We start from the raw sequence: 19,151 nt of genomic DNA, 5'->3' as shown, positions 1-19,151 counted from the left end.
GACTGGAACGAAACATGATGAACAAAGATGCAAATATTGTAAAACACTGCAGTACTTTTTTTAGAAGAAACTGATTCTTGTTAAGTTACAACTGTAAAATACACTCAATTTTATTTTGCTAAAACATGAAATAGCGAGCAATGTGCATTTAGCATTCATTGGAAAAATATAAAACCATTTTTGTCGTTATTGATTTTCTCTTTTTTTAAACCCACCCCCCATTGCAATGCCCTGGTGTGAGTAGTGTTGCATGACTGAACACAAGACTCAAGGGACTGACAAGATGTTACCACACGTGCACACGCACACACGTGCACACACTGTCGGTCGGAGTAAATGCTTAAGTCACATTTGCACCCAATGGACTGACATAATGCACATCAATTGCTCATGAGACATGCATGCTGCATTAGTTTCCCATTTCTGTTGGGTTTCCTTGTGATGTGGATTACCTTTATTGGTAATTCCAGAGGATTGTTTGTTTCTGACATGTTGATCTTTGTATTGTTATTTCAGACTTCAATGTGAATATTGCAAGGGAAATGGCAGCATGAAGATTGTATTCTTCCAGTAGTTCCTGTACCAAGAAACTGATGTTAAGATGAAAATGAGTGCCAACAGTGCCAACAGTAATGTATTGCAATGCACCAAAGAGCGCAATGTAATTGTTTGTTGCTTGTATTGACACGCCTGATGAAAATTGACCCAATTTAATGTCAAGGTGTTATTAACCTATATATGGTCACCTGAATACTGAGAGAGAGTCTAGTGAATACAAATCCGACTCTCTCTCTCTCTCGCTCTCTCTCAGTATTGAGAAAATCTGCGGCGGAGGTGATTTAATCTCTCACGCCTCATTACGGAGGGAGTCGCCGGTGCGCGCTCTCGCGTTGCTTTGCGCACAGACCGCGAGCGCATCTGCACGCGTTAATGCGCGCGAGGGAGACGCTCGTGCGCTGGAGAAAAATCCCGAAGACAAACGGCGAGGAGGAGAGGGAAGCTGGATTGGTGCGCACCACGGACAGCGCACGACATGGCCTCCGCATAGGAACCCGGACGCCGCCGCTGCAGGGTGCGAAGTAAGTGGGTGATGCGCACGCTTCTGGTCACCATTACAGTCGATGCTTTATTCCATTGGTGGAGCCCTGCATGCATTTAATATAGGGGTGCCTGTGAGGGTGAGGTTTGGCACGAGGGATCATGGAAATTTGACTGATGTTTGCTGTTCATATCTGTGGAAATCACGAGCAGAAGAATGTGGGGGTGTGGTATTCTCTAAACGCAAGCTCTAATTACCCTGAATGGCGAAATCCCTCAGGCTTTAATGCTCTCTTGATCTGTCTTGCTCTCTTTTTCTCTGCCGTGCATGCGACCCCCATCTTTAATAGCCTGAAGGTGCGCTGTCGGCAGGTGATGCGCTCAGTGATTAGAAACGTGTACCGTGTTTTGGGGGTAGCTGAAACCAAACACACAAATGCAGGTGCATACAGTGCCATCAAGAGGATTACAGTCTTGGACATGTGTCTTTAAAAAAAAGAAAAGAAATGCATTTTCCTATAGAAAGTCTATGTCTCTCTATTATTTTTTTTTATGTTATTGCTCAGATGTTGCTCTTTCATAGGTCATATTTGATGTGAGTATCATCATAGTCTCAAATGTTTCTTCAACAAACGAGGCAATTGTTAACTTAAATACATGAAGAGTATAGAGGTGTAGAAATGTCAAGGCACAGACTGTCTGTGACCCTGACAATCCACAACCTCTTGACTAAACTAACTGAATATATAAATAAATATTCTCAGGCCTAGTCTTAGTTTGTCATTCAAACATCAAAACATAATTTCCTAGTGCAAGATATTGATTTTGGCCTGTTCTCTGGTGTTTTTAGCACTTTTGCTTGTGGCACTATAAAGGTCCATTTGGCAACCTTGCGAAAAGCCCTCTTCAGAAGCGCTCATCGTGTCATTTTGGTATCTTGGATGCACAGTTTTGGGTTCGGGCAAACTTGAGCATCCTGTGGGTGGAGGACTGTGTGGACCAATCAGATTGGAGCTTTTCGTTTTTGTCTGCAGCATGCAGCAGACGGTGTGTGAACGGTCCACAGGGGTGTCGTCTGAGCCCGATACTACACATGACGGTGCCATATGTGATGTGTTGTTTCCCAGACACTTTAGATGCTGTTCAGAGTCCTAATGTTTCATTTTTAGAGCTTAAATCGTCATAATAAATGCAATAACATGGCACACCATTATCAAAAGTTCTTGTTTTAGGTCAACATTTGGCTATAAAAAATTGTAATATACAGCTTATACCCAGTATGGCTGTGTGGTTGAATAAAAATGAGATCATATTTATTTTGAACTATTCTAAAAAAAAAACATTAAAAGTTGTTTTAAGTGGTAGTTCACTCAAAAATATAAAAAATCTGTTCCCATTGGCTTGTCATTTGTTTTGTGTTCACACAGAAGTATACAGTGTGGGTACTGCAGTAGTTTGGTTACCAACATTCTTTCAAATATCTTCTTTTGTGCTCTGCAGAAAAAAGAAAGAAAGTCATACAGATTTGAAATAACATAAGGGGAGAGGGCAAATTATAAAATTTCATTTTTGGGTAAACTATTCCTTGTCCATTATCTTTTATTTGAATATTTACTATTTTGTCAAATTTGCAATCTCATCCCAGGCATCTTAACACACAGTTTAGGTAATACACATCTTTCCCAAAAGTCATTGTAACAACACCGCACACAAAATCCGTTCCAGTGTTGCCTGGCAACAAAGAAAATGTTTCAGAAATCCTTCACTTCAAATATGAGGCCGAATCGGGGCATTGATGCCTTTCCTGTTTTTTTAATAAGACATGAATATCAACCGGTAGAACTCTTACTCTTACACGTCTGCTGAATATGAATACAAATGTTGACCGCTGTGAGTATAAGACAGACTAAAAGCAGAGGCTTGTACTGGAGGCTTTCTGGTCTCATGCTATATTCATGTTCTGCCCTGAACTCAGAGGATGTGATGTTGAACAGACCCGCTGACAAAATGTTGCTCTGTCATTCACGGATGAACGCAGGAACAATACTGGAGAGCAGTGGATGGGACATTTCAAGTAAAGATTTTTTTTTTTTGATTAATTGGAGTCGCACAATGTGCAGAAAGAATATCCTTAAACCCTAATGGGATAGTTGGCCCAAAAATAAAAAAATAAGTCATTTATTTATTCAAAATCTGTATGTGACTCTTTCTTCAGTGGAACACAAAAGAAGATATTTTGAGAAATGTATCAGTGGTTTTGTGTCCATACAATGGAAGCCAATGGGGTTCAGTGTTGTTTGGTTACCAAGGTTCTTCAAAATATCTTTTTTAATGTTCAGCAGACAGGTTTGGAATGAGATGTGGGTGACAACGGTTTCATTTTTGGGTGAACTGGCCCTTTAAGACAGTACTGTTGAGGTTAACTTTCTGACCTGATCTCTGTTTTTCTGTCGTGTTAGAAGACTAAGGCCAGACTGAGAGAAGAAGAAGAGAGACATCAGAAGAATCTATCATGGCAGTAGAGGAGAAGCCAGCTGTGAAGGGCAGCACTTCCATTGTGCCGTGTTTTCTGTTCGTGGAGGTGAGTTCATCTGCAACCTCAATTCTAATCCTAAACTTTGTTCCAAAATTCTTTCTTTCTTAGCATAATCTGATAGTAATGGACTATTTTGTTATTGTTTGTGTGTGTATGTGTGCGCATATTGCATGTGCATCATAAACACATCATGACTCTTGCCTCCACTGCTGTTACTATGGAAACCAATCAGCTGGATCTCTTTTTTTTCTGTTTCTGCGTCTTTGCCATCATTTATAGATGCTTCTATTCCACACGTGCCTTTATACAGCATTATATTGTCTTATAGTAAACACACCCTCACACTGATACATAAAATCAGTTGTCAACATGGATGTAAAGAGTTTATGTGAAATATCAGGACTTTATGTATACCTCAGAACTGTACACAATCATAACAGTAAGCCAGAAAAGTCAAATCTGAATTATATAACCAAAATTATATTTAAGATAAGTTACTGTAAACAGACTGCTTTAATGTAAGTGACTTGAAATGCAGCCTTCTTAGAAAAGGAACACAAAGTTGCAGTTCAGTTTAATTTTGTGTCTGTGGTGCTGAATTTTTTTAGCTTTGTACTTCCCCTGAGATCCAGTAGAGGGCGCATGTTTCTCTATTTTGTATGGGCTTAATTTATGTTTTATCATAGTTTACTCTTTAGAATAGAATAGAATAGAATAGAATAGAATAGATATTTTATTAGAATTAATTGAATGTATTACATTTATTATGAGAAAGTCTGTAGATAGATCTGAAGGATGTGTGTATGTGTGTGTGTGTGTGTGTGTGTGTTCATGTTTGTATATCCCGGTGGGGACCTAAACCTGAATACACACCAACACATGGGGACTCGTGTCACCGTGGGGACCAAAATTGAGGTCCCCAGGGGCAAAAAAGCTAATAAATTGTACAGAACAATATTTTTTACAAATCTAAAAATGCAAAAAGTGTTCTATGATCTTTAGGTTTAGGGGTTGGGTTAGGGATAGGGGATAGAATATACAGTTTGTACAGTATAAAAACATTACGCCTATGGACTGTCCCCACGGGGATAGTCAACCAAAGCCTGCGTGTGTGTGTGTGTGTGTGTGTGTGTGTGTGTGTGTGTGTGTGTGTGTGCGTGCGTGTGTGTGTGTGTGCGTGTGTGCGTGTGTGTGTGCTTGTGTGTGCTTGCACATTTGTCTTTGAATATTCGTTTCAAGCACATCTCAGCCGAGTAAAAGCCATTCTTCTGCGATTAAGTGAGATCTAAAGACATTTCAATCTAAAGACTGAATGTAGATACATGGCAGAAAGATCCATATCTTTATCTTTTTCACGGTCAATGGAGTTTTGGCAGTAAATGCAGTTGTGGGCAGTTTCTCCCGTTCTTTTGATAGTGGCGCTGCATAGAGATCGCCAAAAGACAGAGAGGTTTAAGAAACGAAAGGAATTTTTTTCGTAAGCGTTTGAAACATTCGCTGACGAGCATCGTGGGAGTTTAAGGGTTTGTCTTAGTAGGAGGATGAAAGGGACCCAGCGGGGAATCTGGAGGAGTACTGCTGCTCTCGACGGATGAACGGGAGAACAGTGAAATTAAGACAAGCACAACACGGCAGGGTCCTAAATTATCTTAATTTAAATAGAACAACATCTCAGCAGTCCACAGTAGAATAATGTTATTTAACCACACGCATGCACGAAAACACAGAATTTGGCACACAGGCGTCTAAACTATTGAATGAGATGCAAGAATGTTATGTATTAGGATGCAAAATGGCACAAAACAATAAATGGGAGTTCAAACTCGTAACTCCATCCATCATCTTCGCTCAGTTTGAAGCACTCCGATGCTGTTTAGTTCTGCTCATCAGACAGAATAAGAGCCCTTAATGAGCTATGAATATAACAAGAGCTGTCACTCAAACCTCCAGACAACCTTCAGCGTCTGCCAGCATCACACACATTGTTCAACAGGACGAGCTCTAAAAATAAAAGATCAGCCTGATTTCAATATGACTCTTTCTTCACTGGAACACAAAAGAAGATATTTTGAGAAACGTCTCAGTGGTTTTGTGTCTATACAGTGGAAGTCAATGGGGTTCGGTGTTGTTTGGTTACCAACGTTCTTCAAAATATCTTCTTTTGTTTCCTGCAGAAGAAAGAAAGCCATTAACTACATGGCCGTACAGTATATCAGATTTCTGTATCAGAGGCTTTGAACTAAGCCTACATATCCGGGTCACCAAGTTCTTGTGGGGTCTTGTGTCCATACAATGGAGGTCAGTGGGGTTTAATGTTATTTGGTTACCAGCGTTCTTTAAAATATCTTCTTCTGTCTTCTGCAGAAGAAGGAAACTCATTTAGGTTTGGAATGACATGAGGCTGAGTAAATGATGAGAGATTTTTTTTGTGTGGACTGTCCCTTTAAATGTCCATATATATGCGTTTAGTTCAGTTCAAATTGATTTCTATAGCACGTTTCACATGGCTATATTACATACGGAGTATTTAACACGCAAGCCTTTGCTCAGTCTCCCGACTCCTTCAAGATCAACATTGGACCGATTTGACATTTTATGAACTCTGAGCTGACATTTTATGAACTCGGTTCTTTAGAACAGAATGATTATTATTTGATGTAGTCTTGCCGTGAAAAAACATGTTGCCATATGGAAGTGTCTTCCCCCCGCTCTCACTCATTAGAGCTGTTTGAGTGAACACAGACCCTCAGAGTGATTCTGACACCGTGGGCTGAATGATCATTTCACACAGTCTTGCCAAGCATGTTCCAGCATGCTGTGTGCTATTTAAACATTTTGGAGTATTTCTAACCAAGGAAATAACAGATGAACATAAGCTTTTTTTACCGTGTTGATTTAAGGTTGCTTCCCAGATAGCACAATCCATCTGGCTTACGTCTATTTGACGTCTGCATTTACATCTGCAAGACATCTGCAATACATAGTTTGCTCATCTGCAATACGTCTCGGAGACGTCTGAACGTCTGTAATATGTCTGCTAAAGATCTGGAGATCTGCTGCATAAAAACATCTGCTAAACATCTTAGAAAGAGCTGCTTTACATCCATTCTAAATCATAAACATCTTACAGACATCTTCTAGATGTCTATATGACGTCTGACAGCAGACATCTCCGAGACGTATTGCAGATGAGCAAACTATGTATTGTAGATGTCTTGCAGATGTAAATGCAGACATCAAATAGACATAAACCAGATGTATGTGTGCTATCAGGGTTATGTGTTTTGGAATGCTTGTCAAGGAATGCTTGATAGTTCCTTGGATGTTTATTAGTGTGCAAAATAGTCCACCTTTGTATTCTGGTTCTAGACTTGTTTTAGAAATACCCTTTTAATATAACGCCAGGAGAAAATGATGGCTTCCATCACTTAATTAATAACGAATTTCTCCTAAACATGACCATGTAATAGCACATTGTTTTAGTTACTATTAGTAATCTGATTGACCAACTGCAGCTCCCGAGTGCCCCCTGGTGGACTACTGTCACTACTGCACTAGTACAGTAGTACTCATGTATGTTATGGAGTTATTTTTGTTGCGGTGATATTAATGATATACAGTAATCTACCAAGGAAAACTATTGTGCTGAATATTTTAACCCCATTAGTTATTCACGGTGACAAATATATACAAAAAACACATTTGTTTGAGAGATGAGGAAAGCATTGGTCTGGTGTGTGTGGGTAGATGGGTGTATGTGGGTGTTTGTGTGGGTTGACGGATCTGGGTAAAATAATCAAAGTGAATATTTTTTAAAAGCCAACACCAAGTTTGTGTTCCAAGTTCTTGGGAAGTGTTTTGCTTGGGAAAAGAGATCTGTTGTTTGGCTGAAATAAGCCCCTTCTGTCAGGGTTATGTCACAAAGTCAAGGAAAGAGAACCCAAGTGCAGGCAGCGGTACGAAAAAACTCAGATACTTTATTAACGAAAACATAAAAACCCCCAAGGGGGCAAACGATAACAGAACAAAGAACTTCAAAACAAAGACTTCCCACGAGGGGGCAAAAACAAGGACAGGATCAACTAATGTCATGATCCCGCCTTCCTAGCGGCTGTGTCTCTTGTTCTGGCGGACGGGATGATGACAGCCCCACTTCTTGTGTTTGTGTTGGATGTCATGCGCTCTTCTGTCTCGAGTCTTAGCCCCGCCCCCTTGTTTCCTTATTCATTATCCCATCATTATTTTAGGCCCTACACCTGTCTCCCTCGTTACCTCTCCTTAGTTGCTTCCCTATTTAAAGCCTTTGTGTTTGCTGTCTTGTGCGGCACCGTTTTGTGACCCCCACCATCATGTTTTGTCTGCCCTGTGAGTTTATTTAGTTAAAATTGAGTTTTGTTTTTATCTTGTCATGTTTTGGTTCTGTTTCCCCCTCGAGGGATTTTTAGTTATGTTTTCATGTCTTATAAAATAAAGACTTTTTGGTTTAGAGCTGTCTGCATCTGGGTTCTGTCCATGAGTTTCATGACACTAAACTAACACGCTTACAGGAACTCGACAAAACTAGAACTTCAGGAACCATGACATGAGGTAAGAACATCTACTCACACGCAATGAACCGAAACGAGACAGCAAACACGAGGGCATTAAATAGGGGAACTAACAAGGAATAATAACACTAGGCAGGTGTAGGGAATCAAACACTGGCGGGAAGCTAAACGAGGAAACGAGGGGGCGGGGCCAAACGATGAGAACGCATGGCCATCATAAACAAACAATGACCATGCGTTTCCACACAAAACACGTGGGGCTGTCATGACCCTGCCACAAGGCTAGAATATCAAGACGGGGTTAATGTAAACCAGTAGCTCTTCACAGCTGAGCTGCAACATGTTGTGTGTACTTCAGAGATTTAAAGAGAAGCATGACTTGAGAAACGGCTTGAATGAAGACGCCCTAAAACTCGCTAATGAGCGCGTTCACACCCTAGCCTGCACATACACATCCAAATGACACCTACGTGTACCCGCACACACACTGTTGAGCTCATTTGTAGCTGGCAAGGCTCAAATTCACACTGTCCCTCCCGCTGTTCCACGGTGCCTCTTTCCTCCTCTCTCTCTCTCTCTCTCACTCTCTCTCATCTCTCTCATCTCTCACCGTCTGATGCTCTGAAAGAACAGCATGTAACTCTTTCAATCTCACGACTCCTCCGTCGTGTGGCGTGATCGCTGCGACGGCGTGTCTTCATTCTCTTGTAAACCGTGGATCATGTTCTATTTTCAGCTGGTGATCATGGCAGGCACCGTTCTCCTGGCGTACTACTTCGAGTACACCGACACGTTCCCCGTGCACGTCCAGGGCTTCTTCTGCTTCGATAAGGCGTTCTCCAAACCCTACCCCGGACCGGATGAGACCGGTAACGTGCCCCCGGTGCTGGTGTACTCTCTGGTCGCCGCTGTACCTACATTGACGGTGAGTAGCTCGTGGAATGAAGCTGTCCTGTCTTTGCGTTGGTCTCGGCTGCTGTGCGCTCGTGGGTGGAGAGAGAATGAACTTTAGTGTGAATGAATCATCCTTCAGCGTGAGGATGTCGGTTTTGGACAATCTGAGCGAAAGAACGTGAGGGTGTGGGGGTGCTTCTATCAAATTGACAATGATGAACGTTAGCATCTCTCCAATGCTCATGATCATTATGGAAAAAAAATCTCATTTTTATAAATAACACTTATTACACACAGAGACGCAGAACGTTGCTTCTGCTGAATTGAAATAAATATTTTGGTTAAATATAATAAAGGAAAATACATCCAAGTATAACAAAAAGAGAAAATGGAGGAAAAATAAGCTTAATTGGAATCAAAATAATGTGCAATTGCAAGAAAATGTAACGGGCTTAACATGTCTTTCGTTTCCTTCAAATTTCTTATTCTATTATTCTGGTTTGATTTTAGTGTGAAAGATTTAGAAGTTTTCTTCTCGCTCTTTCTCCAGCAAACACTTCAGAATGACTTTATCAGAGTTCCAGAAGAAATCTTCAGGATTTGCATCAAATGTTCGGTTTATAGCACTATATCTTATTCTACACCAGCAGTTTACTTTTGTGTCTATTTTTATTCCCCCGAAAGGAATTTTAAGCAAAACATGACAGGAGTTAACCTAAATGTAAAGAAACACAAGTCTCTCACATTGCGAGCATGAGGGAACAGATTGTGAGACCACATGGATCTGTCTCCCTCCTTTCCTGAGTCCTGCCACACGCGCATGTGGTGCATGTGTGTATGTTTGGGTGAGTGTACGCTGCCAATCCTGTGTGTGTGTGTGTGCATGTGTGTGGGAAGGGTAAACCCTACGGTATGGGGACAAAATATCCCCACAAAGATGGCAATATCCAAAATAATTGTCCTTGTGGGGACATTTTTTTGTCCCCATGAGGAAACAAGCTTATAAATCATACAGAATTAACTTTTTTGAAAATCTAAAAGAGCAGACAGTTGTGTGTGATTGTTAGGGTTAGGGGGTGGGTTAGGGGTAGGGAATATGATATACAGTTTGTACAGTATAAAAACCATTGCGTCTATGGAATGTCCCCATAAAACATGGTGTGTGTGTGTGTGTGTGTGTGTGTGTGTGTGTGTGTGTGTGTGTGTGTGTGTGTGTGTGTGTGTGTGTGTGTGTGTGTGTGTGTGTGTGTGGACAGGAATGGATCTGAGTGAAAACAAAGAAGTCGACATGAGAAAGCAATGAATGAATAGGAAATGGATACATTTTTAAAAGTACAAGCCATCATACCAGGCAGAGTGGAATGAACCCACGAACAAGGATTCAGAGATTGACTGACAGTGTAAATGTAGAAAAAGTGCAGTTTTTGTGGTTTCGTCAGCCAGTGTTCTGTCCAAGACTAAGTGACCCAAATCCCCCCAGAATTAAACCACCCCTGAGCTAAACAAGAGATGTGCATGGGGCTATGCTTCTTAAAAAGAAAGGTGCTTCACGATGCCACAAGAACCTTTTTCGTCTGAATGGTTCCATAAAGAACATCCGAAGAACCTTTCTGTTTTACAAAGTGTTCTTTGTGGTGAAAAAATGTTCTTTAGATTAGTAAAAAGTAAGAAAGAACGTTCGACTGAATGGTTCTTTGCGGAACCGATAATGGTTCTTCTATGGCACCATTCACTGACCAAACCTACATTCAGACAGTATTGTGATTTGATTTTAAGAATTGTAAGAATTAAACTTATTTAACTCGCACGCAATTCAACAAGCGTATTAAATTGTTGCTGCAGTGTAATCGTTAAATAAAATTATTCTTTTTGGTATTAACTTAAACTTGGCTCTAGTTTCTGTTGAGCTGGAACAACACATTTAAATCCTACATTGATATTTAAAAATCAAATAAAACAAGCCTTTCTGCTGGAGATGTGTGTTTGAGGAATGACATCAGCAGGTCACCATTCTTCAGTGCATTTCATTCTAAAACAGCAACATAATTAGCTGCTTGATGTTTTAGGGTAAATATCATTTAGAGATTTCATTTGATGTTCATTTAAATTGCATCACAGACCGTAATTCACATTTTCAGAGCGCAGAGGAAGAACTGGAGTATGTGCACAGCGATGCCACCTGGGATAGTAAGGCAGATGGCACTGCCCGCCTGAGGGTTGAACGTCCTGAAATCTCGACATATGTCTGAACTGTGCGGCTTTCTGCGTGGCATCGATGCCCACGTGTAGCTTCAGGAAATAGTCTGTTTATGATCAGCTTTACATCACTATAACAGAGATGAAAAGAGAGAACGTCACATTATCAGACTTGAAGTGTTTCAGTGTTTCATCACATGCAGCATCACTTTAGAATAAAGGTGTCATGTGTTTGCATGTGTATTTGCATTGATATGATCCTAAATAATACCATGCAACGACACATTAATAATCTAAATAAAAACGTCCATTTTGTTTGATTAGTATGGCGTTAAAAATGTATGATGCATTATGGGAAGTAATAAGTTGTTCTTGCTGTTTGCATGTGGAGTTCTACTTCATATTATAGAGAACCACCTCAAATCACATTCAGTAATGCATTATTCACACTGGAACTGCGATACACACACACACACACGCACATTCACAATCCAGTGCATCACACACACGGTTCATGAGTGGCTCTGTGTGTTGATCACGCATCACTGATGTCACGATCTGTCAGTCTGTGTCAGCGGTCGGGTGCTAATCTGGGAAATGTGCGAGATGAACGCCGCGTTCCTGTCCCTCGTGTCTCATCTCTAACGTCGCTCTCTGTCAGTCTGTGTTGAAGCTTGTGAACGTGACGTGAGTGTTCGTTGTATCTTCAGATCTTTTAGCGTCATGTTGGGCGTATAAACCGAGTGCATCAGAGGTTTTTCACTTATCTTGCATCAGATTTCCAATTTTAGAGCGATGAATTAGCTTCTGGTGCTGCATGTTTATTAAAAAGGAGCGATTATTAGTTGCACGCCATTCAAATTAAGCAGACTTATAAGTCTTTGTATTCACCAAATAGTGCCACACATAATTGAACTCGGTTTGTCGTTTCCGAAACAAATGGTGTAGGATGTTTTGGCACGTGAAAGCAGAACTCCTCCTGGCCTGTGTTTGTTATTTGTGTTATTTGTTTCTGCAGATTCTGGCTGGAGAGCTGATGGTGTTTTTCATGAGGTCAGAGGTCACGCAGGAGAAGACCATAGTCACAGCGGACTGCTGTTACTTCAGCCCGCTGCTGAGACGCATCATACGCTTCTTAGGTACTTACAGTATCACTTCAACACATGGGTACATGGCAAATAAACCGCACAAGTGTCCCGTGATGTGACGGCAAACATTTTGAAAACAAAACTAACAACCACGATAAATCTCTCTTTATTAATTTGATACATATTTGTATTAGTTTGTTTTCTAAACACATGTACGTTTTATTTGTCAACTACCCACAGACAGATGAACTGACAGGCAACAGGAGCAATGACCTATAGCTCTAATAGAACAATAAACATGATTTATATTTTGTCTTGATTCAAGATTTAAGATTGTATATGTTACATACACAGTAAGAATGAAAAAAAAAGAACACAATTTAAGGTAAAAGTAAAAATGATATGGAGTATAAGATAAAGCAAAGAGTATAGTCTTAACAAAAAATATGATTTAAATCTAAAGTATATATTTTAAACTAAAATTATAAAATGTGACAAGTGAGAGGGCATGAAAGAAAAGAAAGAAAATACTGGCGAAGTAAAAAAAGACTTTTTTTTCAGGTGCTCACTATTTAGTTTACGCATTTTTTATCATTTAAAAGAAAATGCTGTTGACTTATTGTAAAAACTTAGTTTTACAGAATTTTACTGTTATTTTTTCATAGATTATTCATGTATACTGTTAAAAAAAATGTAATTTTACAGAATTTTCCTGTTTTTTTTACAGGCTACTTTTAAAATACGGCCAAATTACAGAAAAAGACTGCAAATTTACAAGAAAAACAGGAAAAACATGTAATTTCATGGGGTGTATTTCTGGCCCCCCACCTGTCAGAGAATTTCTGTTTTTTACCGGATTATTTATAAAGTTCCAAAAATACAAATATTTACTTAATATTTATTTAAATATTTACTTTACCTAGTTTCATAGAACTACATTAGTAATAAATGGATTAAGAAAATGAAAAATATGCCTTTCCGAGTATACAATATATCTTACATTTATTCTCTATTACATTCATACCCAATAATTCAGTTACGTATTATGTTAACCACCAAAATGACCAATGTTCACACTTATTTTTTTTCCTTTGACCTCTGTTCTGTCACTCAGGTGTCTATACCTTCGGCCTGTTCACCACCACCATCTTTGCCAATGCCGGACAGGTGGTGACAGGAAATCAGACGCCTCACTTCCTGTCGGCATGCAGACCAAACTACACAGCGCTGGGCTGCCATTCCAACCTCCAGTACATCACCGAGCGCAAAGCCTGCACGGGAAACCCGCTCATCGTGGCGTCCGCACGCAAATCTTTCCCCTCTAAAGACGCAGCCCTCAGTGTTTATTCAGCAGTTTACACCGTCGTGAGTACATGAGCCTGAAACGGTTTTGCACGCTTCCTTAGACCAGTGGTTCTCAAACTGTGGGCCGTGGACCCCTGGGGGGGCACCAAGATAGATCCAGGGGGGCACAGATTTTGTGGCATTTTATGAAATATAGCAATATATCAAATTTTATGCAATCAAACATCAGAAGAATAAGACCACCAACCAAAAGAATTGATGTTCCAGAATTGTATAACTGAATATATTTTTTGATTAATTAAAATTCTCAGTTAAAGATTATAAGTATTTATTTGGGGGGCCGGAAAGTGATGCACCCTACACAAAGTGGGCCTTGCAACCAAAAAGTTTTATTTGCAACCTAAAGCCGTTTATTGATAAATACAAGTGTTTCTTAATGTTTGTGCTGATTTATTATAGAAACAAATATTTATTTATGTCATTTCAAACTAACATGGAACCTTAAATGGCACTAAAATGAACAAGTTGTTTTAACCCATGTATTTTTTGGTTAATTTAAACCAACAGTTGGGTTTGTCCAAATTTTACCCCACAATCCTTAAAACAGCCGATCGCTGACTCTGTTCTCCGATATTAAATATGAGATCAACATTCTCTGATTCTTCTGCGCTGTCTCACTGCGTTTGTTTGCAGATGTATGTGACATTGGTGTTCAAAACGAAAGGGACACGTTTGACCAAACCCACGCTCAGTCTGACCATGTTGTGTCTGGCCATGTTGGTGGGCGTGGTCCGAGTGGCCGAATACCGCAACCACTGGGCCGACGTCGTGGCTGGATATTTCACCGGTGGAGCCATCGCTGTCTTCCTGGTGAGAGTAGAAATAAAACATTTGAGTCGATGAGTTCTCATTTGTGTTTCATTCGTGACTTTTGATCGAAGAATTGAAAAATCTGAGCACAGTTTAAGACATTAATGAGATCTCTTCTGAGACACAGATGAGACTTCAGCAAAAGTTGCCCTTTGTCTCATCTGTGATTTTGCTTCCTTATGGGTGCGCAGCATTTGAGCAGATTTAATACATTCTTCATTCTCTCATTTGTCTTTTAGGTGACGTGCGTGATCAACAACTTCCAGCAGACGAAACCTCCGGCCCCGCCGGCGCGACCCCAGCGTCCCGAATCCGTGCTGGGCGTGCCCATGGTGGCGCTGCCCTGCGTCGAGAGTCCACTAGAAAAGTTAAGTGGCACTCAGGTAAGGGGAGGGAGCGGGTTAGTGGGAGGGCTTCACACATGAGGGCGATGGATTACGCCCCCCCCGTCTGATTTTGACCCAGTGGACCCTAATGTGACTCCCGAGACCCACCCACCCCCTCCTCTCCCCTCACTAGCACGGTCTGTCCCAGCACAATCCAAACACCGACCCTTCAAACCTCCGGAGGAGACGTGTCCATCAGTTCAATCTGTTGCTTTTATGATAAATGCGAGAAACAATATAAAAATGTTTAGAGCCAAAAACTCTGACTGCTGCTACTATTGCTGCTCAATTCCTCAATGACGCAGTTTTGAGATTCAAACATCTTTATAACAAAAGTCAAATGGATTCAGAACGTCAGAGATGGAAGGCCTGTCACTGTTTTTAGATGAATCAGTACCGTGTCAAGCGAATCTGACGAAAACTGTGAGTTTCCATTGTAGGCCACCTTCACCTTCCTCACGTTTTAGGATGCTTTGTCTATTTTTCTCTCTCGGTCACCATCGCCATGCAGTCATCCTTTTCTCTCAGTCTAGTATTTTATTTGTAAGTTTATTTGTCTGTTTTCTTGACCAGTGGTTCCCACCCGTTTCCTCGAGGAATCCATTAGTTTGCATTTTGGATGTTTATTCACAGATGATATGGGGATGAAAAGATTTCTAACACACATTAATATCATGAAATGTTTTAAAATTGATGTAGTTGTCATCCATTCAGTCGTATTTCTATTTTGAACCCAATTAAAATAACACTCAAGACAACTATTTTCTACAGTTTTGTTAAAGTATTTGTTATGAAAAAAAGTGATACGCTTGCCGATTACAAACCTACACACAATTATTTTCAGTTAGTATCATTTTAATTTATTGAAAAAATGTTTTATAAATACCATGATTTATATATATTTCACAATATTCTGTAGGGCTGTCACGGTATCTTATTTCCACTACAAGATTATCATGGCCAAAAGAATTCACGGACACGATATTATTGCAATATCTATTGAAATGTAAAAAAAATATTGCTATCAGTCAAATTTATTTTTATATGTTATTTATTATAAATATACATATTACCATAATAAATAAAAAATATAAATATAATACAGTATGTAACTAAACAGGCTGTCACAATATCAGATATTCACTACATGATCATTGTGGCCAAAAAATTCCACGAATGAAATTTTATCGCAGTATCTGTTGAAATGTTTTTTTTTTTTTTGATAAATAAATAACGATATCAATCATATTATTTTTCATTTTGTTTATTTCGTGTATGTTTTTGGCCAATGAATCACATTTTGTGTGCAGTATTAACACAATATCGATATTTTGGGGTTTCGAATATCACAGTTATTATCGACAACGATAAAGTCGGTTTATTGTGACACTCCTAATTTCCTGTTTTGACTTTTGTCACTACTATCGGTACTAATATGTATTTACTGTAAATCTGCCTGCAACAATGCAACATTGTGACAAATGCCATAGAATTAAATCGGATCCTTTACAAAAACCTCCAAAACATTTGATGTTCCTCCAGGAACAGGGTTGAAAATCACTCCTCTAGCCGAACGCCATCACTCGTTTTTCGCCTCTCTTCTTGATTTCTCATTCTCTCTCTCTCTCTCTTCCCTTACACCCTCTCTCTCGCCCCTTACAGACTCCAAGGGGATCTTCATTCACTGAGATCACATGACCATCAGCCTTATCGGTTCCCCGTCCCCCCCGATGTCCTCATACCGTCTCGCTCCATGTCCAGCGAAGTCTAGACCAGCCGTCCCAGCACGCGCGCCACTGCGCCGCCCACTCTGCAGGACGCGTCGCCACCCTGCACCGGTCCTACTCGACGCAGGTCTAGATTTCCACCCCCTCCAACCTCCATCTCCATAATCCTCCATGCCGCAGATAGGGCCTCCACAAACCGCTCAAACAAACAGAGTCGCCCCAGAAAGCGTGCTTGAGGATCTCGATCCCCCGAAAGCCAAAAATCTCGCTCCGGCCAGAGGAGGTGGGACCGTGGGTGGAGGATGTGCACCTTTAGCGGCCTCTCAAAACCAACCCGTCCTTTTCCAGGGGAACCGAGTGACTTCTTGCACAGCTCGAAATGCAGAACACTAAAGAGACTGCGATTTGCATTTCAGTGTCTGAACGTTCTGATTCTTTTGATGTTTATTTTTTAAATGGCATGTCTTTGTTTTTATTGAGTTTTTTATCACATCTTTTGGCTTTCGTGGTAGATTTGTCAATCGGTTTGTCGTTTTCCCTGAGAAGAACTGAAGAAGACAGTCTCACGCTGACGTCACGGAACTCTTTTGGCTAAAGATCTCTAACGTCGCAGCCGTTCTGGTGGACGCTTCGGAAAGAGAAGAACACATGCGAAAGACTCAACCTTTGTAATATTAAATGTGTGGTTTGTGCTGTGATTTCTCCGGCGGTCAGATGTGATAAGAGTGTGATGTTGTGGCTTTTTCATTGATGTTTACTCGCACACAACGGACGTGTGACGTTCCTAAGCCTCATGTGTACAAAAAGTCCAATTCTCACAGACTTGAACACCTCTTCACTGCATTTCCTCATTTTTAAGTCGACCAACGAAACCTGTTCACCCAGTATAAATGAAAGGTTTCAGTCTGTCATTACAGGTGGATTTGTTTGTCAGGGCTCTCCTGTTTTTGCCAAGTGGCTGATGTCCTTAGGGCAACATCATGTTGACCCTGGGACAACATTTAAATCAACCAATCAGATTTCAGAAAGAAGTTTACAGTTTATTTTAAGTTTAATCTTCCAACCATTGTTTTTCACTTATGATTTCCCTCTGATTTTAGGGGTAAGTTATGGTTAGGGTTGGGGTTTGGTGTGGGTTTAGGTTTTATTTATAAAAATGTTGTCCTTAGGTCAACAACCACTTGGCAAAATCAGGTCGAGCAAAACAAGAATGCCACCACGTGTAACATTTGTATCGGTTTCTATTTGCACTTTTCCAAAATGCATTTAATTTTGTCTTGTATAGAGAGGAACTTTTTCACATTGTGTCACCATGCTTTATGAAGCGTGTGAAGTGTCGTTTTATATGAATGATGTTATTAAAAGATCTTGTCATTTTATCGTCCCTGCTGTTGCATATAGTGCCGAACGCTTTGCAATACAACAAAACATAATTTTATACTTTAGAAGTTATTTAATTTCTTAAAATACGTTTCTTATTTTTAAAATGTGTCCATTTGGTCTGATGTGAATCATGTACACAGCAACTGACAGTAGGTGTCCCAGGCAGCTAAAATAGTCTTGTTTCACGACTGTAATATATTTATTTTTTACTCTTAAGGCCATTGTTAGTCCACAAAAATCCACAGATGAAATGTGTGTTCGTGCAATGTATTGTGCTTTAAATCCTTTTATTGAGCAGCGTCTGTTCTCTTTCTTGCCTACAGTCTTGATTTTGTGTTCTTTAAATGCGCTTTGAGTGGACTTTCTTTAAAAACATGGTGTTTTCCAAGCTCCAAGGAAGTATTTTAACATCAAGAAATAACACACATCACCTTTCAAGTTTACCCTTAAGCCGACAGCTCTTTTGTTCCTACTTTCATACACCAAAAAAGACATTTGTACAGTTTTGCAAACTCTTTGTATTAAAAAAGAAATAAGATGATGAGCTTCTTCAAAACTTTATGCTTCTTCGGCGTGTCTGGCATGGTCCTGTGCTAGCAGTGATGTACCAACCTCCACATTTTATGAAATATGTTTTACAGGAATTAAACACATATCCAGAATTTATTGGATTTAGTATTCAGTTTCATTAAAAAGTTAGGCCTATATAGTATTGAATACTACATCTAATTTGTTCTACTATGATAATCAAACTGCTACTGCTAACATTCTTCCAAATATCTTCTTTTGTGGTTAACCAAACAAAGAAATGTATACAGGCTTGGAACAACTAGAGGGTGAGTACATTTTCATGACAGAATTTCCCTTCTTGGTTGAACTGTCCCTTTAATAGTCTCGGGTCATGTAATATCAGCTATAGTGCAGAGTGGTTGTCGTTGTTTATTTAGGGCCAGAGCAATGTTCTGTTTATTATTAGCAGTGATTAAGTTTCCAAATATTATGGTTAATAGTTGGGTAAGAGAATCGTTTGTAAACTACAGCATTTCCTTTCTAGATTAAAACCATCATAACAAAACACGAGGAGTGTTTTTTACAAGCCAGAGGTCAGTGTTGCACAACACTTGACCCATACCGAAATCTTGCGGTCATGCACCCTTGCAGGTCCTACTGGCTCATCTTGT

At 40.0% G+C, this 19,151-nt stretch overlaps 1 protein-coding gene across 4 annotated transcripts; it reads left to right on the top strand.

The window, feature by feature from the left end:
* Positions 1 to 841: 841 nt before the first annotated feature.
* plppr2a (phospholipid phosphatase related 2a) lies at positions 842 to 18,264 on the top strand. 4 transcript variants are annotated; one of them, XM_057346672.1, is made up of 8 exons: positions 842 to 1,079; positions 3,498 to 3,619; positions 8,858 to 9,046; positions 12,230 to 12,350; positions 13,414 to 13,664; positions 14,298 to 14,474; positions 14,714 to 14,841; positions 17,100 to 18,264. In XM_057346672.1, the coding sequence occupies exons 2-8, from the start codon at positions 3,551 to 3,553 to the stop codon at positions 17,137 to 17,139; spliced, it is 975 nt and encodes a 324-aa protein (XP_057202655.1). In that variant the 5' UTR covers positions 842 to 1,079; positions 3,498 to 3,550; the 3' UTR covers positions 17,140 to 18,264. The 4 variants fall into 4 exon arrangements, with proteins under 4 accessions (XP_057202655.1, XP_057202654.1, XP_057202653.1 ...); XM_057346671.1 differs by having other exon boundaries at positions 14,714 to 14,857; XM_057346670.1 differs by having other exon boundaries at positions 843 to 1,079; positions 14,714 to 14,857; positions 16,523 to 18,264.
* Positions 18,265 to 19,151: the final 887 nt, after the last annotated feature.

This window comes from Triplophysa rosa, linkage group LG11 (genome assembly GCF_024868665.1).
Source record: "Triplophysa rosa linkage group LG11, Trosa_1v2, whole genome shotgun sequence".
NCBI lineage: Eukaryota > Metazoa > Chordata > Actinopteri > Cypriniformes > Nemacheilidae > Triplophysa > Triplophysa rosa.
Note: the sequence above shows the minus strand (reverse complement) of the source record. Positions and strands in the feature narration are given on the sequence as shown.